Below are 24,750 nucleotides of genomic sequence, written 5' to 3'. Positions count from 1 at the left end.
CATACTGGACTCTGATACCATTGCTGCATTAATCTTCCCTGTGCATACACCCAGGTACCATACTGGACTCTGATACCATTGCTGCATTAATCTGCCGCAAACTTCTCATTAAGAAAATGTGCATCAAATGGTGAGTACAACAATTCTTATATTGTCGTTTTCTTTCCATTTTCAACACCATGTTAACTGTTACTAGAAAAACGTTAAAAAGTTTTACATCGAAATTTTGTATGCATGTGTTCCAGCCCTCGAGATTTTTCTTGATTTGAAGTTCGGCCCTCGGGCCAAAAAAGGTTGAGCACCACTGCCTAAGAAGAAGCAGAGGCTATCAAAGAAGATGGAAGTCAGCAGGGGTAAGTCAGAAAAAAAGCAGAATCTATGTAAATGTGTCTGTTTAGGAACTAGTTGGAAGCAAGGAGTAAAGTTCATTCTTGGAGGGAAGAAAAAAGATGGAAGATCGCAAAGGTAAGTAAGAAAGAAAATAGTGTGCATGCATCTTTATTTTAGAATGGAAGAAAAAACTCTGAAAAAGAAAGACAAGTGTCAGAAGACCTAAGAAGAATCCGAGGCTATCAAAGAAGATGGAAGTCAGCAAGGGAAAGTCAGAAAAAAAACCAATATATGTAAATATGTCTTTTTAGGAACTTATTGGAAGCAAGGAGAAAAGTTAATTCTTGGAAGGTAGAAGATGGCAAAGGTAAGTAAGAAAGAAAATTGTGTGCATGCATCTGTTTTATTTTAGAAAAGAAGGAACACTTAAAACAAAGGCAACTGTCAGAAGACCTAAGAAGAAGCAGAGGCAAGGAAGTCAGCAAGGGTAAGTCAGAAAAGAAAGCAGAATATATGTAAATGTGTCTTTTTAGGAAGTAGTTAGAAGCAAGGAGAAAAGCTTGTTCTTGGAAAGAAGAAAAAGATGGAAGATCGCAAAGGTAAGTAAGAAAGAAAATAGTGTGCATGCATCTTTTTTATATTAGAAAGCAAGAAGGCAAAAAAAAAACACTGAAAAAGAAAGACCAGTGTCAGAAGACCTAAGAAGAATCAGAGGCTATCAAAGAAGAAGGAAGTCAGCAAGGGTAAGTCAGAAAAAAAAGCTGAATATATGTAAATGTGTCTTTTTAGGAACTAATTGGAAGCAGGTTTAAAGAGCTGTTTTGCACTCTAGAATCCTAATAGCTTGATTGCAGCTGCGGTAGTAGTGAAATCATTCACCCTTAAGCAATACTTACTCTTAATCTGATATGACCCAGATTAGTGTTGCAGACTATTTAAATGCACTATTGCTGCTGGGTTTTCAGCTCCTGGTATACTTTAGTAAGCCTCATAGCGGTACAGCAAACATATTATTATGTAAGTCGTAACGAGAACAAAATGCATGTAACTGTCATTGTGGGAGGTAGATGGAAGAAAGGGAAATAAAGGAGAAATTTTTTAGAAGGAAGGAAGAAAAAGATGGAAGACTACATATATTTTTTGTTCTTTTTCTGACCTTTGCAAATGTGTCTCTTTAGGAAGTAGTTGGAAGCAAGGAGAAAAGGTAGTTCCTTGAAGGAAGAAAAAAGATGGAAGATCACAAAGGTAAGTAAGAAAGAAAATAGTGTGCATGCATCTGTTTTATTTTAGAAAGGAAGAAGGAACACTGAAAAAGAAAGACAAGTGTCAGAAGACCTAAGAAGAATCAGAGGCTATCAAAGAAGATGGGAAGTCAGCCAGGGTAAGTCAGAAAAAATGCAGAATATATGTAAATGTGTCTTTTTAGGAACTCGTTGGAAGCAAGGAGAAAAGTTCATTCTTGGAAGAAAGAAAAAAGATGGAAGATCACAAAGGTAAGAAAGCAGAGTGCATGCATCTTTATTTTAGAAAGGAAGAAAGAACACCGACAAAGAAAGACCAGTGTCAGAAGACCTAAGAAGAATCAGAGGCTATCAAAAAAGTAGGAGGTCAGCAAGGGTAAGTCAGAAAAAAAACCAATATATGTAAATATGTCTTTTTAGGAACTAGTTGGAAGCAAGGAAAAAAGTTCATTCTTGGAAGGAAGAAAAAAGAAGGAAGATCGCAAAGGTAGGTGAGAAAGAAAATAGTGTGCATGCATCTATTTTATTTTAGAAAGGAAGAAATAACACTGAAAAAGAAAGACAAGTGTCAGAAGACCTAAGAAGAATCAGAGGCTATCAAAGAAGAAGTAAGTCAGAAAAAAAAAATATATGTAAATATGTCTTTTTAGGAACTTATTGGAAACAAGGAGAAAGTTCATTCTTGGAAGGAAGAAAAAAGATGGAAGATCGCAAAGGTAAGTAAGGAAGAAAATTGTGTGCATGCATCTGTTTTATTTTAGAAAAGAAGGAACACTGAAAAACAAAGACAAGTGTCAGAAGACCTAAGAAGAAGCAGAGGCAAAGAAGTCAGCAAGGGTAAGTCAGAGAAAAAAAGCAGAATATATGTAAATGTGTCTTTTTAGGAACTAGTTGGAAGCAAGGAGAAAAGTTCATTCTTGGAAGGAAGAAAAAAGATGGAAGATCGCAAAGGTAAGAAAGAAAATAGTGTGCATGCATCTGTTTTATTTTAGAAAGGAAGAAGGAACACTGAAAAAGAAAGACAAGTGTCAGACGACCTAAGAAGAATCAGAGGCTATCAAAGAAGATGGAAGTCAGCAGGGGTAAGTCAGAAAAAAACCCAATATATGTAAATATATCTTTTTAGGAACTTATTGGAAGGAAGGAGAAAAGTTCATTCTTGGAAGGAAGAAGAAAGATGGAAGATCTCAAAGGTAAGTAAGAAAGAAAATAGTGTGCATGCATCTGTTTTATGTTAGAAAAGAAGAAGGAACACTTAAAAACAAAGGCAACTGTCAGAAGACCTAAGAAGAAGCAGAGGCAAGGAAGTCAGCAAGGGTAAGTCAGAAAAAAAAAGCCGAATATATGTAAATGTGTCTTTTTAGGAACTAGTTGGAAGCAAGGAGAGAAGTTCATTATTGGAGGGAAGAAAAAAGATGGCAGATTGCAAAGGTGAGTAAGAAGGAAAATAGTGTGCATGCATCTTTTTTATTTTGGAAAGGAAAAAGAACACTGAAGAAAAAAGACAAGTGTCAGAAGACCTAAGAAGAATCAGAGGCTATCAAAGAAGATGGAAGTCAGCAAGGGTAAGTCAGAAAAGAAAGCAGAATATATGTAAATGTGTCTTTTTAGGAACTAGTTGGAAGCAAGGAGAAAACTTCATTCTTGGAAGGAAGAAAAAAGATGGAAGATTGCAAAGGTGAGTAAGAAGGAAAATAGTGTGCATGCATCGGTTTTATTTTAGAAAAAAAGGAACACTTAAAAACAAAGGCAACTGTCAGAAGACCTAAGAAGAAGCAGAGGCTATCAAAGAAGATGGAAGTCAGCCAGGGTAAGTCAGAAAAGAAAGCAGAATATATGGAAATGTGTCTTTTTAGGAACTAGTTGGAAGCAAGGAGAAAAGTTCTTTCTTGGAGGGAAGAAAAAAGATAGAAGATCGGAAAGGTAAGTGAGTAAGAAAATAGTGTGCATGCATCTTTTTTATATTAGAAAGGAAGGAGGAACACTGAAGGAAAGACAAGTGTCAGAAGACCTAAGAGGAATGAGAGGCTATCAAAAAAGAAGGAAGTCAGCAAAGGTAAGTCAGAAAAAAAACAATATATGTAAATGTGTCTTTTTAGGAACTAGTTGGAAGCAAGGAGAAAAGTTCATTCTTGGAAGGAAGAAAAAAGATGGAAGATCGCAAAGGTAAGTAAGAAAGAAAATAGTGTGCATGCATCTTTTTTTATTTTAGAAACGAAGGAACACTTAAAAATATTATTTTAGAAAGGAAGAAGGAACACTGAAAAACAAAGACAACTGTCAGAAGACCTAAAAAGAAGCAGAGGCAAAGAAGTCAGCAAGGGTAAGTCAGAAAAAAAAGCAGAATACATGTAAATGTGTCTTTTTAGGAACTAGTTGGAAGCAAGGAGAAAAGCTTGTTGTTGGAAAGAAGAAAAAGATGGAAAATCACAAAGGTAAGTAAGAAAGAAAATCGTCTGCATGCATCTTTTTTATATTAGAAAGGAAGAAGGAACACTGAAGGAAAGACCAGTGTCAGAAGACCTAAGAAGAGTCGGAGGCTATCAAAAAAGTAGGAAGTCAGCAGGGGTAAGTCAGAAAAAAAGCAGAATATATGTTAATGTGTCTTTTTAGGAACTAGTTGGAAGCAAGGAGAAAAGTTCATTCTTGAAAGGAAGAAAAGATAGAAGATCGCAAAGGTAAGTAAGAAAGAAAATAGTGTGCATGCATCTGTTTTATTTTAGAAAGGAAGAAGGAACACTGAAAAAGAAAGACAAGTGTCAGAAGACCTAAGAAGAATCAGCGGCTATCAAAGAAGAAGGAAGTCATCAGGGGTAAGTCAGAAAAAAAAACAATATATGTAAATATGTCCAAATATTCTTGAAAGGAAGAAGAAAGATGGAAGATCGCAAAGGTAAGAAAGCAGAGTGCATGCATCTGTTTTATTTTAGAAAAGAGGAAGGAACACGGAAAGAAAGACAAGTGTCAGAAGACCTAAGAAGAATCAGAGGCTATCAAAGAAGATGGAAGTCAGCAGGGGTAAGTCAGAAAAAAAAGCTGAATATATGTAAATGTGTCTTTTTAGGAACTAATTGGAAGCAAGGAGAAAAGTTAATTCTTGGAAGGAAGAAGAAAGATGGAATATCGCAAAGGTAAGTAAAAAAGAAAATAGTGTGCATGCAATCTGTTTTATTTTAGAAAGGAACGCTGAAAGAAAGACAAGTGTCAGAAGACCTAAGAAGAAGCAGAGGCTATCAAAGAAGATGGAAGTCAGCAAGGGTAAGTCAGAGAAAAAGCAGAATATATGTAAATGTGTCTTTTTAGGAACTAGTTGGAAGCAAGGAGAAAAGTTCATTCTTGGAGGTAAGAAAAAAGATGGAAGATCGCAAAGGTAAGTGAGAAAGAAAATAGTGTGCATGCATTTGTTTTATTTTAGAAAAGAGGAAGGGACACTTAAAAACAAAGACAACTGTCAGAAGACCTAAGAACAGCTGTGCCCAACCCACGGCCCGTTTCTGTGGCCCACGCGGCGGTGTCCTGCGGAGGGGGAGAGGATCGGGTGGTATTGCGTAGTTATAGTATCGGTGTAGTCCCGCTCATACACCAGCGAGTGCTCCGTATTCAGTCCCGGGTAGCGCTGGGATAGTTAAAAAGCCTCGCTCATTGGTTACTGCAGGAACCTTCCTCCAATAGGAATCAGCCTGACCAATGAGCAAGGCTTTCTAACTATCCCAGTGCTACCCGGGGCTGAATACGGAGCACACGCTGGTGTATGCGCGGGACTACGCCGATACTATAACTACGCAATACCACCCGATCCTCTCCTCCTCCGCAGGACACCGCGGGCAGCCTCTTCAGCCCCACACAGCGGGCAGCCCCCTCAGCCCAACACAGAGCTGACAGCCCCCTCAGCCCCACACAGAGCTGACAGCCCCCTCAGCCCCACACAGAGCTGACAGCCCCCTCAGCCCCACACAGAGCTCTCAGCCCCACACAGAGCTGACAGCCCCCTCAGCCCCACACAGAGCTGACAGCCCCCTCAGCCCCACACAGAGCTGACAGCCCCCTCAGCCCCACACAGAGCTGACAGCCCCCTCAGCCCCACACAGAGCTGTCAGCCCCACACAGAGCTGACAGCCCCCTCAGCCCCACACAGAGCTGACAGCCCCCTCAGCCCCACACAGAGCTGACAGCCCCCTCAGCCCCACACAGAGCTGACAGCCCCCTCAGCCCCACACAGAGCTGACAGCCCCCTCAGCCCCACACAGAGCTGACAGCCCCCTCAGCCCCACACAGAGCTGACAGCCCCCTCAGCCCCACACAGAGCTGACAGCCCCCTCAGCCCCACACAGAGCTGACAGCCCCACACAGAGCTGACAGCCCCCTCAGCCCCACACAGAGCTGACAGCCTCCTCAGCCAGCACACTACAGGCAGGCCACATGTGGGTAATTAGGCCTCTGTTCCTCCTCAGCAGAGCTGACAGCCTCCTCAGCCAGCACACTACAGGCTGGACTCTGATACCATTGCTGCATTAATCTGCCCTGTGCATACACCCAGGTACCGTACTGGACACTGATACCATTGCTGCATTAATCTGCCCTGTGCATACACCCAGGTACCATACTGGACTCTGATACCATTGCTGCATTAATCTGCCCTGTGCATACACCCAGGTACCATACTGGACTCTGATACCATTGCTGCATTAATCTGCCCTGTGCATACACCCAGGTACCATACTGGACTCTGATACCATTGCTGCATTAATCTGCCGCAAACTTCTCATTAAGAAAATGTGCATCAAATGGTGAGTACAACAATTCTTATATTGTCGTTTTCTTTCCATTTTCAACACCATGTTAACTGTTACTAGAAAAACGTTAAAAAGTTTTACATCGAAATTTTGTATGCATGTGTTCCAGCCCTCGAGATTTTTCTTGATTTGAAGTTCGGCCCTCGGGCCAAAAAAGGTTGAGCACCACTGCCTAAGAAGAAGCAGAGGCTATCAAAGAAGATGGAAGTCAGCAGGGGTAAGTCAGAAAAAAAGCAGAATCTATGTAAATGTGTCTGTTTAGGAACTAGTTGGAAGCAAGGAGTAAAGTTCATTCTTGGAGGGAAGAAAAAAGATGGAAGATCGCAAAGGTAAGTAAGAAAGAAAATAGTGTGCATGCATCTTTATTTTAGAATGGAAGAAAAAACTCTGAAAAAGAAAGACAAGTGTCAGAAGACCTAAGAAGAATCCGAGGCTATCAAAGAAGATGGAAGTCAGCAAGGGAAAGTCAGAAAAAAAACCAATATATGTAAATATGTCTTTTTAGGAACTTATTGGAAGCAAGGAGAAAAGTTAATTCTTGGAAGGTAGAAGATGGCAAAGGTAAGTAAGAAAGAAAATTGTGTGCATGCATCTGTTTTATTTTAGAAAAGAAGGAACACTTAAAACAAAGGCAACTGTCAGAAGACCTAAGAAGAAGCAGAGGCAAGGAAGTCAGCAAGGGTAAGTCAGAAAAGAAAGCAGAATATATGTAAATGTGTCTTTTTAGGAAGTAGTTGGAAGCAAGGAGAAAAGCTTGTTCTTGGAAAGAAGAAAAAGATGGAAGATCGCAAAGGTAAGTAAGAAAGAAAATAGTGTGCATGCATCTTTTTTATATTAGAAAGCAAGAAGGCAAAAAAAAAAAAACACTGAAAAAGAAAGACCAGTGTCAGAAGACCTAAGAAGAATCAGAGGCTATCAAAGAAGAAGGAAGTCAGCAAGGGTAAGTCAGAAAAAAAAGCTGAATATATGTAAATGTGTCTTTTTAGGAACTAATTGGAAGCAAGGAGAAAAGTTCATTCTTGGAAGGAAGAAGAAAGATGGAAGATCTCAAAGGTAAGTAAGAAAGAAAATAGTGTGCATGCATCTGTTTTATGTTAGAAAAGAAGAAGGAACACTTAAAAACAAAGGCAACTGTCAGAAGACCTAAGAAGAAGCAGAGGCAAGGAAGTCAGCAAGGGTAAGTCAGAAAAAAAAAAGCCGAATATATGTAAATGTGTCTTTTTAGGAACTAGTTGGAAGCAAGGAGAAAAGCTTGTTCTTGGAAAGAAGAAAAAGATGGAAGATTGCAAAGGTGTGTAAGAAAGAAAATAGTGTGCATGCATCTGTTTTATTTTAGAAAAGAGGAAGGGACACTTAAAAACAAAGACAACTGTCAGAAGACCTAAGAAGCAGAGGCTATCAAAGAAGATGGAAGTCAGCAGGGGTAAGTAAGAAAAAAAGCAGAATATATGTAAATGTGTCTTTTTAGGAACTAGTTGGAAGCAAGGAGAAAAGTTCATTCTTGGAGGGAAGAAAAAAGATGGAAGATCGCAAAGGTAAGTAAGAAAGAAAATAGTGTGCATGCATCTTTATTTTAGAATGGAAGAAAAAACTCTGAAAAAGAAAGACAAGTGTCAGAAGACCTAAGAAGAATCCAAGGCTATCAAAGAAGATGGAAGTCAGCAAGGGTAAGTCAGAAAAAAAAAACCAATATATGTAAATATGTCTTTTTAGGGACTTATTGGAAGCAAGGAGAAAAGTTAATTCTTGGAAGGTGGAATATCGCAAAGGTAAGTAAGAAAGAAAATAGTGTGCATGCATCTGTTTTATTTTAGAAAGGAAGAAGAAACACTGAAAAAGAAAGACTAGTGTTAGCAGACCTACGAAGAATCAGAGGCTATCAAAGAAGAAGAAAGTCAGCAACGGTAAGTCAGAAAAAAAACACAATATATGTAAATATGTCTTTTTAGGAACTAGTTGGAAGCAAGGAGAAAAGTTCATTCTTGGAAGGAAGAATAAGATGGAAGATTGCAAAGGTAAGTAAGAAAGAAAATAGTGTGCATGCATCTGTTTTATTTTAGAAACGAAGAAAGAACACTAAAAAAGAAAGACAAGTGTCAGAAGACCTAAGAAGAAGCAGAGGCTATCATAGAAGATGGAAGTCAGCCAGGGTAAGTCAGAAAAAAGCAGAATATATGTAAATGTGTCTTTTTAGGAACTAGTTGGAAGCAAGGAGAAAAGTTCATTCTTGGAGGGAAGAAAAAAGATGGAAGATCGCAAAGGTAAGTAAGAAACAAAATAGTGTGCATGCATCTTTTTTATTTTAGAATGGAAGAAGGAACACTGAAAAAGAAAGACAAGTGTCAGAAGACCTAAGAAGAATCATAGGCTATCAAGGAAGGTAGTCAGCAAGGGAAAGTCAGAAAAAAAACCAATATATGTAAATATGTCTTTTTAGGAACTTATTGGAAGCAAGGAGAAAAGTTAATTCTTGGAAGGTAGAAGATGGCAAAGGTAAGTAAGAAAGAAAATTGTGTGCATGCATCTGTTTTATTTTAGAAAAGAAGGAACACTTAAAACAAAGGCAACTGTCAGAAGACCTAAGAAGAAGCAGAGGCAAGGAAGTCAGCAAGGGTAAGTCAGAAAAGAAAGCAGAATATATGTAAATGTGTCTTTTTAGGAAGTAGTTGGAAGCAAGGAGAAAAGCTTGTTCTTGGAAAGAAGAAAAAGATGGAAGATCGCAAAGGTAAGTAAGAAAGAAAATAGTGTGCATGCATCTTTTTTATATTAGAAAGCAAGAAGGCAAAAAAAAAAACACTGAAAAAGAAAGACCAGTGTCAGAAGACCTAAGAAGAATCAGAGGCTATCAAAGAAGAAGGAAGTCAGCAAGGGTAAGTCAGAAAAAAAAGCTGAATATATGTAAATGTGTCTTTTTAGGAACTAATTGGAAGCAAGGAGAAAAGTTCATTCTTGGAAGGAAGAAGAAAGATGGAAGATCTCAAAGGTAAGTAAGAAAGAAAATAGTGTGCATGCATCTGTTTTATGTTAGAAAAGAAGAAGGAACACTTAAAAACAAAGGCAACTGTCAGAAGACCTAAGAAGAAGCAGAGGCAAGGAAGTCAGCAAGGGTAAGTCAGAAAAAAAAAAGCCGAATATATGTAAATGTGTCTTTTTAGGAACTAGTTGGAAGCAAGGAGAAAAGCTTGTTCTTGGAAAGAAGAAAAAGATGGAAGATTGCAAAGGTGTGTAAGAAAGAAAATAGTGTGCATACATCTGTTTTATTTTAGAAAAGAGGAAGGGACACTTAAAAACAAAGACAACTGTCAGAAGACCTAAGAAGCAGAGGCTATCAAAGAAGATGGAAGTCAGCAGGGGTAAGTAAGAAAAAAAGCAGAATATATGTAAATGTGTCTTTTTAGGAACTAGTTGGAAGCAAGGAGAAAAGTTCATTCTTGGAGGGAAGAAAAAAGATGGAAGATCGCAAAGGTAAGTAAGAAAGAAAATAGTGTGCATGCATCTTTATTTTAGAATGGAAGAAAAAACTCTGAAAAAGAAAGACAAGTGTCAGAAGACCTAAGAAGAATCCAAGGCTATCAAAGAAGATGGAAGTCAGCAAGGGTAAGTCAGAAAAAAAAAACCAATATATGTAAATATGTCTTTTTAGGGACTTATTGGAAGCAAGGAGAAAAGTTAATTCTTGGAAGGTGGAATATCGCAAAGGTAAGTAAGAAAGAAAATAGTGTGCATGCATCTGTTTTATTTTAGAAAGGAAGAAGGAACACTGAAAAAGAAAGACTAGTGTTAGCAGACCTACGAAGAATCAGAGGCTATCAAAGAAGAAGAAAGTCAGCAACGGTAAGTCAGAAAAAAAACACAATATATGTAAATATGTCTTTTTAGGAACTAGTTGGAAGCAAGGAGAAAAGTTCATTCTTGGAAGGAAGAATAAGATGGAAGATTGCAAAGGTAAGTAAGAAAGAAAATAGTGTGCATGCATCTGTTTTATTTTAGAAACGAAGAAAGAACACTAAAAAAGAAAGACAAGTGTCAGAAGACTTAAGAAAAAGCAGAGGCTATCATAGAAGATGGAAGTCAGCCAGGGTAAGTCAGAAAAAAGCAGAATATATGTAAATGTGTCTTTTTAGGAACTAGTTGGAAGCAAGGAGAAAAGTTCATTCTTGGAGGGAAGAAAAAAGATGGAAGATCGCAAAGGTAAGTAAGAAACAAAATAGTGTGCATGCATCTTTTTTATTTTAGAATGGAAGAAGGAACACTGAAAAAGAAAGACAAGTGTCAGAAGACCTAAGAAGAATCATAGGCTATCAAGGAAGGTAGTCAGCAAGGGTAAGTCAGAAAAAAAGCACAATATATGTAAATGTGTCTTTTTAGGAACTAGTTGGAAGCAAAGAGAAAAGTTCATTCTTGGAAGGAAGAAAAAAGATGGAAGATCGCAAAGGTAAGAAACCAGAGTGCATGCATCTGTTTTATTTTAGAAAGGAATACTGAAAGAAACACAAGTGTAGAAGAATGAGAGGTTAACAAAGATGAAGAAAGTCGGCAAGGTTAAGTCAGAAAGAACAGAATGAATGCAAGTTTGTCATTTCAGGAAGTAGGTGGAAGAAAGGAAAGGAGAAAGCTCTTGGAAGGAAAAAAGAAAAAAGATGGAAGACAGGAAAGGTAAAAACTACAGAGTGCAATGTATTTGTTTTGTTTTAGAAAGGAACAAGGAACACTGAAAACAGACAAGTGTAAGAAAAATGAGAGGTTAACAAAGAAAATGAAAGTCTGCAAGGTTAAGTCAGAAAGAATAGAATGCACGTAAGTGTGTCATTTCAGGATGGAGGTGGAAGAAAGGAAGGGAGAAGGTTCTTGGAAGAAAGAAGAAAAAAGATGGAAGAAAAGGTAAGAAATAAAAACTACAGAGTGCATGTATTTGTTTTGTTATAGAAAGGAACAAGGAACACTGAAAACGAAGAAGTGTAAGACAAATGAGGTAAACAAAGAAGATGAAAGTCAGCAAGGGTAAGTCGTAAAGAGAACAAAATGCATGAAACTGTGTCATTGTAGGAAGTAGGTGGAAGAAAGTGAAATAAAGGACAAAGTTCTTGGAAGAAAAAGATGGAAGACTGCAAATGAAAGTAACAAAGAAAATTGTGTGCATGTATCTGTTTTATTTTAGAAAGGACCAAAGAACACTGAAATAGAGAGACAAGAGTCAGAAGATCTAAGAAGAAGGAGAGGCTATCAAAAAAGAAGAAAGTCAGCAAGGGTAAGTCAGAAAAACAGAATATATGTAAATTTGTCTTTTTAGGAAGTAGTTGCAAACAAGGAGAAAGGTTAGATCTTGGAAGGAAGAAAAGAGAAAAAATTGAAGACCGCAATGGAAAGTAAGAAAGAAAGCAGAGTGCATGCATCTGTTTTTATTTTAGAAAACACTAAATTTTAGGAACACTGAAAGAAAGAGAAGTATAGAAATATGAGAGATTAACAAAAATGAAGAAGGTCAGCAAGGGTAAGTCAAAAGGAATGGCATGCATGTAAGTGTTTCATTTCAGATGTAGGTGGAAGAAAGGAAGGGAGAACGTTCTTAGAAAAAAAGGAGAAAAAGATGGAAGACAGAACAGGTAAGAAATAAAAACTACAGAGTGCATGTGTTTGTTTTATTTTAGAAAGGAAAATGGATAAATGTAAGAAGAATGGGAGGTTAACAAAGAAGATGAAAGTCAGCAAGGGTAAGTCAGAACGAGAACAAAATGAATGTAACTGTGTCATTATAGGAAGTAGGTAAAAGAAATAGAAATAAAGGAGAAAGTTCTTGGAAGGAGGAAAGAAGAAGATGGAAGACTGCAAATGTAAGTAAAAAGCAAAATAGAGTGCATGCTTCTGTTTTATTTTAGAAAGGAACACTGAAAGAAAGACAAGTGTAGAAGAATGAGAGGTTAACAAAGATGCAAGACAAAGTCAGCAAGGGTAAGTCAGAAAGAATAGAATGCATGTAAGTGTGTCATTTCAGGATGTAGGTGAAAGAAAGAAAGGGAGAAAGTTCTTGGAAGAAAGAAGAAAAAAGATGGAAGGTAGAAAAGGTAAGAAATAAAAACTACAGAGTGCAATGTATTTGTTTTGTTTTAGAAAGGAACAAGGAACACTGAAAACTGACAAGTGTAAGAAGAATGAGAGGTTAACAAACACTATGAAAGTCAGCAAGGGTAAGTGGGAAAGAGAACAAAATGCATGCAATTGTGTCATTGTAGGAAGTAGGTGGAAGAAAGGGAAATAAAGGACAACGTTCTTGGAAGAAAAAGATGGAAGACTGCAAATGTAAGTAAAAAAGAAAATAGTGTGCATGTATGTTTTATTTTAAAAAGAAAGAAGGAAAACTGAAAGAAAGACAAGTGTAGAAGAATGAGAGGTTAACAAAGATGAAGAAAGTCAGCAAGGGTAAGTCAGAAAGAATAGAGTGCATGTAAGTGTGTCATTTCAGGATGTAGGTGAAAGAAAGAAAGGGAGAAAGTTCTTGGAAGAATGAAGAAAAAAGATGGAAGATAGAAAAGTTAAGAAATAAAAACTACAGAGTGCAATGTATTTGTTTTATTTTAGAATGAAACAAGGAACATTGAAAATGGACAAGTATAAGAAGAATGAGAGGTTAGCAAAGAAGATGAAAGTCAGCAAGGGTGAGTTGGAAAGAGAACAAAATTGTAACGCTCGGTGAAGCACAGAGAGGTCTGATTACCGGTGAACTGCAGTATCACGGGAAATACAGACGTATATCAGATTATATGTGATCTGCAGTATCACCGATAATCCAATATACTAGCTAACCTCTGGCCACCTGAGTAGAGTGTAGTGATTGGTGCAACAGTAATATGGAGGACAAGCCTCAGTGCAGCAAGGAGAACTGCACAGATTCCTTCCACAGGTCTGAGCTCTCCGAGACGGGAGGAGTCAGACTTACAGTGGGAAGGAAAGTCCGAAAGTGACACTCAGGCGTAAGTGTCACTAACGGGACAAGGAACCGCCTCCAATCGTGAGGTCGGTTCTCGAGGTCGGGCAAGCCAAGTCGTAAACACACTGACAGATAAGGTACAGATACAGTAGGCAGAGGCGGAGTCTAGGTGCAGGCAGGGTTTGGCAACAGGTATCAGAAATATCGGAGTACAAAATCAGGAGGCAGAGGCGGAGTCTAGGTACAGGCAGGGTTCGGCAACAGGTATCAGAATAACGAGGTACAAGGTCAGAGTTCAGAAGGATAGTCGAGGCAGGCAAAGGTCATAACATATAATCACAATCAAACTAGTACTTTAAGCTATCAACAAAATCTAGCTTAGTGTAGGATTACAGCTCCAGCTGGTCCCGGCACACTAATGGATCTGACTAACGGATCTGGGTGCTCCCACGTATGTGAACGCAACGCCAGACAAGGAACAAATGAACAGCCGGCAATATATATACCTAAATGCCTTTCAGCACCTCCCTAAGTGCTGAACCAATAGGGAGAGGTGCTGGCGTCAGCTGACCAGCCTGGTCAGCTGACTCTCCTCAGGAATCATAAATTATGTCTGAGTGCGCGCGCGCGCGTCACTCTTACTCCTGAGGGACTACATGTCCCAGCTCCAGCTGCCCCGCTCTGCGGAGTCTCCGCAGCGGGGTTATGGGCAGCAACCGCCGCGTCCCACGCGGCGGTTTCTGCGTGCCCTGCCGACGCTTGCCCGGAGAGAGCCGCCTCATGCAGAGGAGAGGCGGCAGCCTCTCCGTGTGTGGCAAGCGTCTGTACGCGGAAGGAGCCGCCTGCCGCCGGATCATGGCGGCGGCTCTTCCGCGTTCTCACAGTACCCCCCCCGAGGAGTGGACTCCGGACAGCTCCTTCCAGGTTTCCCTGGATGTAAAGCATGAAATTCCCTAACCAAGTCATCCGCATGCATACGGTTCCCAGGTACCCATTGCCTTTCCTCAATGCCGTACCCCTTCCAATGTACGAGATACTGCACCGAGTTTTGTACAGTACGTGAGTCAATGATCTTCTCCACCTCATACTCGGGTTGGGCATCGACTAAGACAGGAGGAGGAGGAGTGGGGCCCACCTGGACTGCGGGTTTGAGAAGTGATACGTGAAAGGACCTCACTCCACGCATGCTGGTAGGAAGATTAATGGTATATGTGACATTGTTGATCTTCCTATTAACTGGGAATGGGCCCACGAACCTGGGACCAAGTTTGTCAGAAGGTTGTTTCAGGGTCAGGTGACGGGTTGACACCCAAACCAAATCTCCTGGTTGGAATTTCCACTCTAACGAGCGTCTCTTGTCAGCCTGACTTTTCTGACTCTGAAATGCTCTCACAAGGTTGTCTTTTATGGTCCTCCACATGACCCTAAATGTCCTCTGCCAGGCCTCCAAGGCTGGGAACGGACTGGACGCAACCGGCAGCGGGGAAAACTTAGGTAACTTCCCGGTCACTATCTGGAACGGACAGAACCCCGAGGAAGAACTCTTTAAGTTATTGTGCGCAAATTCTGCGTAAGGTAAGAATTTAACCCAATCATTCTGCGCTTCAGCCACGTAACATCGTAAGAATTGCTCTAAAGACTGGTTGACCCTCTCAGTTTGGCCATTAGTCTGTGGGTGGTAACCCGACGAAAATGACAGTCCCATGCCCATTTGGCGACAGAATGCCCTCCAAAATTTTGAGACAAACTGGACTCCCCGATCGGAAACTATGTCCTCCGGAATGCCATGCAACCGGAAAATATGAGTGATGAACAGGTCGGCCAATTCCTGGGCCGAGGGGAGTCCTTTCAAGGGCACGAAATGGGCCATTTTACTAAAGCGGTCGACTACCACCCAGATGACCGACATGCCCTCCGACCTCGGAAGCTCCCCCACAAAATCCATGGACAAGTGGGTCCATGGCTCACTCGGGGTGGGCAAAGGCTGTAAAGTACCAACAGACGCCAGCCGGGAGGGCTTGCTTTTTGCGCACACCGCACATTCCCTGACAAACTCCTTGCAGTCGGCTGCCAGAGAGGGCCACCACGCACACCTTGCCACGAGATCTTGTGTCCTAGACGCCCCAGGATGTCCCGCATTCTTGTGTGAGTGAACCAACTCCAAGATCTGGAGCCGAAAGGGCAGCGGGATAAACAAAACCCCCTCAGGTTTTCCTTCTGGGACATCCTGCTGGAAAGGACCCAAAGTTTCCTTCCAGTTCTCCCACGTCTCGGTAGCGGCTAGCACCAACTTCCGTGGAACAATGGTCTCAGGAACAGAGGGCTGTGCTGTTTCTGGTTCAAAACACCTAGAGAGTGCATCTGCCTTGGTATTTTTACTACCAGGAGTGTATGTAATCAAGAATGTGAACCTCGAAAAAAATAACGACCATCGAGCCTGTCGGGGGCTTAATCTTTTAGCCCCCTCGATGTACTCGAGATTCTTGTGGTCGGTATAAACCATGATCGTGTGCTCCGCTCCTTCCAGCCAATGACGCCACTCCTCGAAGGCTAATTTGATGGCAAGGAGCTCCCTATTACCTATATCATAGTTTTTCTCTGCCGGAGAGAACCTTCGGGAGAAATAGGCACACGGGTGTAATCTCCCCTGAAGACCTGAACGTTGAGACAGCACAGCCCCCACTCCAACTTCTGAGGCGTCTACCTCAACTATAAATGGAAAAGAAGTGTTCACATGCCTCAATATGGGTGCCGAACAGAACAATCTTTTTAGAACGGTGAATGCCTGTACGGCCTCGGGAGACCAGTGAGTGGTGTCTTCCCCCTTTTTAGTAAGACTGGTGAGGGGTGCAACTACTGTAGAGTACCCCTTAATAAACCTTCTATAGTAGTTTGCAAACCCCAAGAAACGTTGTAAAGACTTTAACCCCACCGGCTGCGGCCACTCCAAGACTGCGGAGACCTTAGCAGGGTCCATAGACAGGCCCGAGGTAGAGATTATATATCCCAGGAAAGCTACCGACGTGACCTCGAAGATGCATTTTTCCAACTTAGCATATAATAAATTCTGCCTCAGCTTGTTCAATACCCATCTGACATGAGTTCTGTGATCAGAAAGATTGTTAGAAAATATAAGAATGTCGTCGAGGTAAACCAGAACGAACTTCCCCAACACTTCTCTAAAGACCTCATTAATAAGTTCCTGAAAAACGGCCGGGGCATTACATAACCCAAAGGGCATCACCAGGTACTCGTAATGCCCGTCCGGAGTATTGAAGGCCGTTTTCCATTCGTCACCCTTTCTGATCCGTACAAGATTGTATGCCCCCCTTAAATCCAGTTTCGAGAATATCCTAGCCTCCGTGACCTGTGTAAAAAGGTCATCTATTAAGGGCAACGGGTAGCGATTCTTTACTGTGATCTTATTAAGCCCCCGGTAGTCGATACATGGCCGTAACCCCCCATCTTTTTTCTTAACAAAGAAGAACCCTGCCCCGGCGGGTGACCGAGATGGCCGAATAAAGCCCTTGGCTAGGTTCTCACGGATATATTCTCCCATGGCCACTTTCTCGGGTCCCGACAAATTATACAGATGGCCCCGGGGAGGAACACAACCTGAACGGAGGTCGATGGGACAGTCGAATGGCCGATGTGGGGGCAGTTTGTCAGCTGCCTTGGGACAAAATACGTCGGCATATTCAGAGTACTGATCTGGCACACCTCCCACCTGAACTTGGGTTTGTCCCAATGTCAATTTTCCCAAACACTGTTGGAAACAATGCGGTGACCAGGAGGTTAACTGCCCCGTGGCCCAGTCTATTTGCGGCGAATGGGTTTGCAACCACGGCATGCCTAGGATAATAGTGGAGGTGGACATGTGTAACACAAAAAAACGTAATAGTTCCCCATGCAATACCCCTATGGTGACTTTCACCTCCGGAGTCTGTGACAGTGGGCGTTCCCGTTGCAGCGGGGAATCGTCCACTGCCGTGACCTGAATGGGGGGATTCACTGGAATGAGGGGAATACCCAACTCCTGAGCAAATGCAAGATTCATAAAATTAGCCGCTGAGCCGGAATCAATAAATGCTTCAGTGGCTACTGACTTATTCTCCCATGTAATCGTACAGGGGAGAAGCAGTTTTTTCTCCTTAAGGGGTGAAAATTGTGTGCCTAGGGTGTCACCCCCCACTACTCCTCGGCAGACCCGTTTCCCGACCTGTTAGGACAGTTTCGCACCCTATGCCCTGCCTCTGCACAGTATAGGCACAGTTGTTCCGTCATTCTCCTCCTCCGCTCCACCTGGGTCAGCTTAGATCGACCAATTTGCATTGGCTCTGGTGGAGGCAAGGCCGGAGAGGTCGAGACAGACGGAGTTGTTGTTACTGGGGATGCAACAGCCGGTACTGTGTACGAAGTCACCCTGACCCGGTGACTACTCCTAGCCTGCCTCTGATGGCGTAGCCTGCGATCTACTCGAATGGCTGATGATATGGCTTCGTCAACTGTTTTGGGCTCGGGCACAGTCAACATTAGGTCGGAAACCTCTTCCGACAACCCAGACAGGAAGTAGTCCATGAGGGCAAAATTATCAAATCTCGAGGTGACCGACCACCTACGGAACTCTGCCGCATAATCCTTGACCGACCCTCTGCCTTGCCGTAAGAGTTTGAGCTTCCGCTCTGAGGACGCAGCAAGATCAGGGTCGTCATAGATTATGGCCATGGCCTTAAAGAATTCCTCCACTGAGGTCAAGGCAGTATCGGTAGCGGGCAGGTTGTATGCCCACGACTGGGAGTCCCCAGTCAACAAAGTTTTAACGAAAATGACCCGTTGGGTCTCAGTCCCCGAGGATCGGGGCCTTAACTCAAAATATGACAACACTCTACTCCTGAAATTCCGGAAGTCAGACTTGTGGCCGGAAAATTTATCAGGGACAGGCATACGGATGTCATCACTAGGAGGGGATCGCACTGAATCAACTGATGTCTGGAGGGTTCTCACAGAGCCTGATAAGGCATCAATTAAGGCTTTGTGCTGGCCTAGTGCTTGATGAATGCTATCCACCGAAGTGGCAAGCACAGTCAGAGGATCAGTGCGTTCCATCAGTATTTTTGGTCTGGCGTTCTGTAACGCTCGGTGAAGCACAGAGAGGTCTGATTACCGGTGAACTGCAGTATCACGGGAAATACAGACGTATATCAGATTATATGTGATCTGCAGTATCACCGATAATCCAATATACTAGCTAACCTCTGGCCACCTGAGTAGAGTGTAGTGATTGGTGCAACAGTAATATGGAGGACAAGCCTCAGTGCAGCAAGGAGAACTGCACAGATTCCTTCCACAGGTCTGAGCTCTCCGAGACGGGAGGAGTCAGACTTACAGTGGGAAGGAAAGTCCGAAAGTGACACTCAAGCGTAAGTGTCACTAACGGGACAAGGAACCGCCTCCAATCGTGAGGTCGGTTCTCGAGGTCGGGCAAGCCAAGTCGTAAACACACTGACAGATAAGGTACAGATACAGTAGGCAGAGGCGGAGTCTAGGTGCAGGCAGGGTTTGGCAACAGGTATCAGAAATATCGGAGTACAAAATCAGGAGGCAGAGGCGGAGTCTAGGTACAGGCAGGGTTCGGCAACAGGTATCAGAATAACGAGGTACAAGGTCAGAGTTCAGAAGGATAGTCGAGGCAGGCAAAGGTCATAACATATAATCACAATCAAACTAGTACTTTAAGCTATCAACAAAATCTAGCTTAGTGTAGGATTACAGCTCCAGCTGGTCCCGGCACACTAATGGATCTGACTAACGGATCTGGGTGCTCCCACGTATGTGAACGCAACGCCAGACAAGGAACAAATGAACAGCCGGCAATATATATACCTAAATGCCTTTCAGCACCTCCCTAAGTGCTGAACCAATAGGGAGAGGTGCTGGCGTCAGCTGACCAGCCTGGTCAGCTGACTCTCCTCAGGAATCATAAATTATGTCTGAGTGCGCGCGCGCGCGCGTCACTCTTACTCCTGAGGGACTACATGTCCCAGCTCCAGCTGCCCCGCTCTGCGGAGTCTCCGCAGCGGGGTTATGGGCAGCAACCGCCGCGTCCCACGCGGCGGTTTCTGCGTGCCCTGCCGACGCTTGCCCGGAGAGAGCCGCCTCATGCAGAGGAGAGGCGGCAGCCTCTCCGTGTGTGGCAAGCGTCTGTACGCGGAAGGAGCCGCCTGCCGCCGGATCATGGCGGCGGCTCTTCCGCGTTCTCACAAAAATGCATGCAATTGTGTCATTGTAGGAAGTAGGTGGAAGAAGGGAAATAAAGGACAAAGTTCTTGGAAGAAAGGAATAAAAAGATGGAAGACTTCAATTGTAAGTAAAAAAGAAAATAGTGTGCATGTATGGTTTTTTTTTTTTAGAAAGGAAGAAGGAACACTGGAAAAGAAAGACAAGTGTCAGAAGACCTAAGAAGAAGGAGAGGATATCAAAAAAGATGGAAGTCAGCAGGGGTAAGTCAGAAAAAGAACAGAATATATGTAAATTAGAGATGGCCCGAACCTCCGATTTTAGGTTTGCAAACTGAGTTCGTGAACCTCCGCAAACGTTCGTGAACTTCCACGAACCGCAATAGACTTCAATGGGGAGGCGAACTTTGAAAAGTAGAAACATTTATGCTGCCCAGAAAAGTGATGGGAAATATGTTTCAAGGGGTCTAACATCTGAGTTTTTGCATGGATGAGAGGGATAGATGCCAAAAGTCCCGGGGAAAAATCTGGATTTGATGCAAAGCAGCGTTTTAAGGGCAGAAATCACATTGCATGCTAAACTGGAGGCCTAAAGTGCTTTAAAACATCTTGCATGTGTATACATCAATCAGGGAGTGTAATTAGAGTACTGTTTCACACTGACACACCAAACTCACTGTGTAACGCACCGCAAACAGCTGTTTGTGTAGTGACGGCCATGCTGGACTGGTGCGCACCATGGCGAGAGTGCAGACGATAGCGGTTTTCAAGCCCGTATGGTCGCCAGGCTGAGGTAGCTTTCTGACCGAACAACAGTGATTATCCAGCTGATAGAATTTGGTCTGTCCAAAATGAAGCAACGACCTTATTATCTTTGGTGTGCCACTCCCAGGGACACTCATATAGCCGGCGGTCATTGCTTCATTGTGATACGCAAGCCCCTTCACCACAGCAAGGTAACGATCACGAAGGGGAATTGACAGATGTACATGCCTTTTATTTTGTTGTTGCAGCCGCAGTGCAGATAGAAAAATTAGGCAGGCTTATACACGCACCAGAAAAATTATTATAGTGGCCGCTGCTAGCAGCGGCCTTAAAAATTCAGGAATCCGCCTGGAGTCCTGGTGGACCTTGTTAGTGGTGGCGGAGAAGGCAGTCAAGCGGCCTGCAGGCAGAGATGCTGTGTGGGGACCAACTTAGTCTTCGGGCAGGGCTGAGCATGCTTAGCAGACCAGGTATCCGTGGTCAGATGGACCCTTGTCCCAACGCTGTGTACCAGAGATGTCCCCACTTGCCTTTCAACATCACGGTACAGTTTAGGTATCGCCTTTTTTGAGAAAAAATTGCGGCCTGGTATCTTCCACTGCGGTGTGTGGCTTTACATTTGTGTGCTGCTTTTCTTCAGGTGGTCATCCCATTGCAGTTTGTGCTTTGCAATCATGTGCCTTCGTAAGGTAGTTGTCCCTACGCAAGTCTTGGTCTTTTCACGGCTCAAGTTTTGATAAAAGAGAGTACAGATGGCATTGCTCTTATTTGAGGCAGACACACACAAAAATTTCCACACCGCTGAGCCCTGGGGTGATGGCACGTTGGTGGTGGCGGCCGACTGAGTGTTAGGTGGGGTGCCAGAATCAGAGAAGTAGGAGGAGGAAGATATGTCATGCTTCCGTACGGAAGCTGAGAAAGATGAGGTGTTCTGTGTTAAATAGTCAACTACGTCCTGACAATATTGGGGGTTGATGGCACATGCCTTCTTCTGAACACTGTACTTTGGTCAAGGGCCGCACGAAATCACAACAGCGTGACCTTGAACAGACCTGCCAGGTGGCCTGCCTCTGGCTCTGCCTTTTGTTTTGTCCATATTGGGGGGGGGGATGAAGTGAAAGGTATGCACTGACTTGACTAATAAAATGTACGGTTACACAGGTGCAGTGAACAGGTATGCAGTGACTGCTGGTAAAACATTGTGTGTTTACACAGGTGCAGTGAACAGGTTGCAGTGACTAGTATTACAAATGTGCAGCTGCCTATCACACACACACAGGTACCCTGAACAGGTGCAATGACTGGTGGTATTAACAGTGCGTGTGCTCACGTAGGTATAGGTAGGTAGGTGCACTGAACAGTGAACAGGTGCAGTGATTGGGATTACAAATGTGCAGCTGCCTGTCACACACACACACACACACACACTGCAATCACTGGTGCTATTAACAATGCGTGCGCTCACATAGGTATAGGTACCTAGGTGCAGTGAACAGGTGCAGTGATTGGGATTACAAATGTGCAGCTGCCTGTCACACACAGCTATGAGTAAGGATATGATCCGAAACATGTCAGCTGTTTTACTGTATTTGTGAGTTGGATTCAAATAAAAACCCTTGGACTTTACCTGCGGGTGTGCGGATTTCATCTTCACTGTGTTCCTGATTTGCCGTTTGGCTTCCAGCACCCTGCACAGGTATCAGAGGTAGAGCGGTTTTCCTTCTTACACACAGGTAACCACTGAATGTGCAGGGCCTGGCAGTGGCACAGTAGGAATTAAGGTGCCAAAGGCCAGCTGCGACTGACTGACAGGGCTGTATATAATGCAAGTGGGCCACAAAAAAAAAAAAATAGATTACAAGAACAACATTAGCTCTCAAAAGAGTTGTTGAGGGGTGCTTTTTTTTTTTTTTTTTTTTTTTTAGCAATAAGAATCAGCAAGGAACAAGCTAACAAGCCTACAAGAGCCTAACTAAGCTTTCTCTAATGTCTCTGCAGCAACTCTCCCTTCTCTAATTACTGCAGGCACACGAGTGAGTCCAATGCCTGACACTGCCTGCCTTTTATAAGGGGGGGTGGGGCTCCAGGAGGGAGTGTAGCCTGATTGGCTACAATGTGCCTGCTGACTGTGATGTAGAGGGTCAAAGTTGACCCTAATGATGCACTATGGGGGCGAATTGAACTTCCGCAAAAGTTCACGGTTCTCCGCGATCGCGAACCACGGAAGTTCGCCGGGAACCAATCGCTGGCGAACAGTTCGGACCATCTCTAATGTAAATGTGTCTTTTCAGGAAGTAGTTGGAAGCAAGGAAAAATTTTATGTGGTATAACAGAGGCGCCAAGTAGAGTAAAATTGTTAAAGGGGTAGTTGGTGGACTCACCTCCCTTCTGAAAAAATGGCTAGATAACGGGCAGGTTACTTCAAGTTTAAAGTAACATTTACTATGAGCTCCAAAAGTGCAACGCGTTTCACGGGTAACAGTCCTGCTTCTTCAGGCAAACAATTTTTGGAGAAAAGTCGGGTCAAAAGCCAGATATAGCACCTCTGTGCTATAGAGGTGCTATATCTGGCTTTTGACCCAACTTTGCTCCCTCCAAAAATTGTTTGCCTGAAGAAGCGAGACTGTTACCCGTGAAACGCGTTGCACTTTTGGAGCTCATAGTAAATGTTACTTTAAACTTGAAGTAACCTGCCCGTTGTCTAGCCATTTTTTCAGAAGGGAAGCGAGTCCACCCACTTCCTCTTTTTTAACAATTTTAACTAATTTTACTCTACTTGGCACCTCTGTTGTTATACCACATAATTGTTGAGTCCACCCTGGGTGGAGGGGTGTATCCCCATTTCCTTCTATCTACAGAGAGCTACTTCTTAACCCTGAGCGGGGTGGGGTTACAATTCTCCCCGCCTGCTTATCTAGTGGTTGCTAGGAGGCGACCCGTCCTTATGAGTATAATCATTGTGTGTTTGCATCAGACATCACCTTATTAACATACTACACCATATCGGGCTCTTGGTTCTCCCCCTTTCTTTCAAGGAAAAATGTTAGTTCTTGGAAGGCAGAGAAAGACGGAAGACAGAAAAGGTAAGTAAGAAAGAAATCAGAATGCATGCATCTGTTTTATTTTAGAAAGGAACACTGAAAGAAAGACAAGTGTAGAAGAATGAGAGGTTAACAAAGATGAAGAAATTCAGCAAGGGTAAGTCAGAAAGAACAGAATGCATGTAAGTCTGTCATTGTACAAAGTAGGTGGACGAAAGGAAAATAAAGGAGAAAGTTCTTGGAAGGAAGAAAAAAGATGGAAGACAGCAAAGTTATGTAAGAAAGAAAACAATGTGCTTGTATATGTTTTATTTTAGAAAGGAACAAGGAACACTGAAAAAAATCAAGTGTCAGAAGGCATAAGAAGAATGAGAGGCCTATAAACAAGCTGAAAGTCAGCAAAGGTAAGTTGGAAAGAATACAGAATGCATGTAAATGTGTCTCTTTAGTAAGTAGATGGGAAAAAAGAAAGTTAGTTCTAGGAAGGAAGGAAGAAATAGAAATGGAAGACAGCAGACGAAAGAAAACAGAGTGCATGTATTTGTTTTATTTTAGAAAGGAACATGAACACTGAAAAAAAGACAAGTGTAAGATGAATGAGAGGTTAATAAAGAAGAAGAAAGTCAGCAAGGGTAAGTCAGAAAGAGAAGAATGCATGTAAATGCACCATTTCAGGAAATAGGTGGAAGAAAGGAGAAAAGTTAGTTCTTGGAAGGGAGGAAGAAAAAATAGAAAGAAAATGATGAAGGACATCAAAGGTAAGTAGGAAAGAAAACAGAGGGTGTATCTCAGGTATGTCAAACCGGTCCTACAAGGGCTGAGATCCTCACACATTTTTGATACAGCTCCATCCAGTAGAACACATTCCTTTCTTTCTCTTTCCATCCTAAACAATGGCATGGATCTGGCCCTCCGGGCCTGGAGTTCGACATGTGGTGTATCTGATTTATTTTAGAAAGGAACAAGGAACACTGAAAAAGAAAGACAAGTGTGAGAAGACTTATGTCTTCTCACTCTTGTCTTTCTTTTTCAGTGTTCCTTGAGAGACTGGGGGTGTGTGGTCTAACTTGGTGTTTGTTAGGAGGCCCTGCTTTGAGGCTCTGCACTACTACCAGACTGGGACATGAGATACGTGCTTGGCAGCAAGCCTTGTAACCTGAAGGGATTAGTGGAGGAGCCACTTCTCACCGGAGATAGAATGGGCTTACTTGCCGGGAACTGTGGGAGGCTGAGACCCAGGGAGTGGATGATCAACTCAGTTTCCACACTTAGTTGGGAGGAGGCACTGGGGTCAGTGACATCAGACGCCAGCCCAATCTGCAGATCCATGTGGTGTGGAGTTAGCTGTGATGGGTGGCTGAGTGTTTGGACGGTGGCAGCAGAGTGCTGTTTCACCTCTTGTTGTCTGTCTGACTCCCT

The 24,750-nt window shown here is 42.8% G+C and overlaps 1 protein-coding gene across 1 annotated transcript in view; it reads left to right on the top strand.

Moving 5' to 3' along the window:
• The window catches only part of LOC137522129 (golgin subfamily A member 6-like protein 6), a 30,992-nt gene extending 6,618 nt beyond the window's left edge, over window positions 1-24,374 (top strand). The window contains exons 8-37 of the mRNA XM_068242159.1: window positions 743-817; window positions 1,757-1,823; window positions 2,222-2,287; window positions 2,456-2,522; window positions 2,698-2,764; window positions 3,540-3,627; window positions 3,671-3,737; window positions 3,941-4,006; window positions 4,749-4,829; window positions 4,875-4,941; window positions 6,870-6,925; window positions 6,971-7,045; window positions 7,092-7,157; window positions 7,351-7,417; window positions 8,078-8,133; window positions 8,314-8,379; window positions 8,559-8,625; window positions 8,802-8,857; window positions 8,903-8,977; window positions 9,024-9,089; window positions 9,281-9,347; window positions 10,008-10,063; window positions 10,244-10,309; window positions 10,489-10,555; window positions 11,060-11,161; window positions 11,291-11,365; window positions 12,473-12,549; window positions 19,700-19,789; window positions 23,265-23,373; window positions 24,365-24,374. Of these exons, the coding sequence (XP_068098260.1) occupies window positions 743-817; window positions 1,757-1,823; window positions 2,222-2,287; window positions 2,456-2,522; window positions 2,698-2,764; window positions 3,540-3,627; window positions 3,671-3,737; window positions 3,941-4,006; window positions 4,749-4,829; window positions 4,875-4,941; window positions 6,870-6,925; window positions 6,971-7,045; window positions 7,092-7,157; window positions 7,351-7,417; window positions 8,078-8,133; window positions 8,314-8,379; window positions 8,559-8,625; window positions 8,802-8,857; window positions 8,903-8,977; window positions 9,024-9,089; window positions 9,281-9,347; window positions 10,008-10,063; window positions 10,244-10,309; window positions 10,489-10,555; window positions 11,060-11,161; window positions 11,291-11,365; window positions 12,473-12,549; window positions 19,700-19,789; window positions 23,265-23,373; window positions 24,365-24,374 (2,080 nt within the window). The remainder of the gene's footprint in view (window positions 1-742; window positions 818-1,756; window positions 1,824-2,221; window positions 2,288-2,455; window positions 2,523-2,697; window positions 2,765-3,539; window positions 3,628-3,670; window positions 3,738-3,940; window positions 4,007-4,748; window positions 4,830-4,874; window positions 4,942-6,869; window positions 6,926-6,970; window positions 7,046-7,091; window positions 7,158-7,350; window positions 7,418-8,077; window positions 8,134-8,313; window positions 8,380-8,558; window positions 8,626-8,801; window positions 8,858-8,902; window positions 8,978-9,023; window positions 9,090-9,280; window positions 9,348-10,007; window positions 10,064-10,243; window positions 10,310-10,488; window positions 10,556-11,059; window positions 11,162-11,290; window positions 11,366-12,472; window positions 12,550-19,699; window positions 19,790-23,264; window positions 23,374-24,364) is intronic.
• The last annotated feature ends 376 nt before the right edge of the window (window positions 24,375-24,750 follow it).

This window comes from Hyperolius riggenbachi, chromosome 6 (assembly GCF_040937935.1).
Source record: "Hyperolius riggenbachi isolate aHypRig1 chromosome 6, aHypRig1.pri, whole genome shotgun sequence".
NCBI lineage: Eukaryota > Metazoa > Chordata > Amphibia > Anura > Hyperoliidae > Hyperolius > Hyperolius riggenbachi.
The sequence above is the reverse complement of the archived record's forward strand: the minus strand, read 5'-3'. Positions and strand labels throughout refer to the sequence as shown.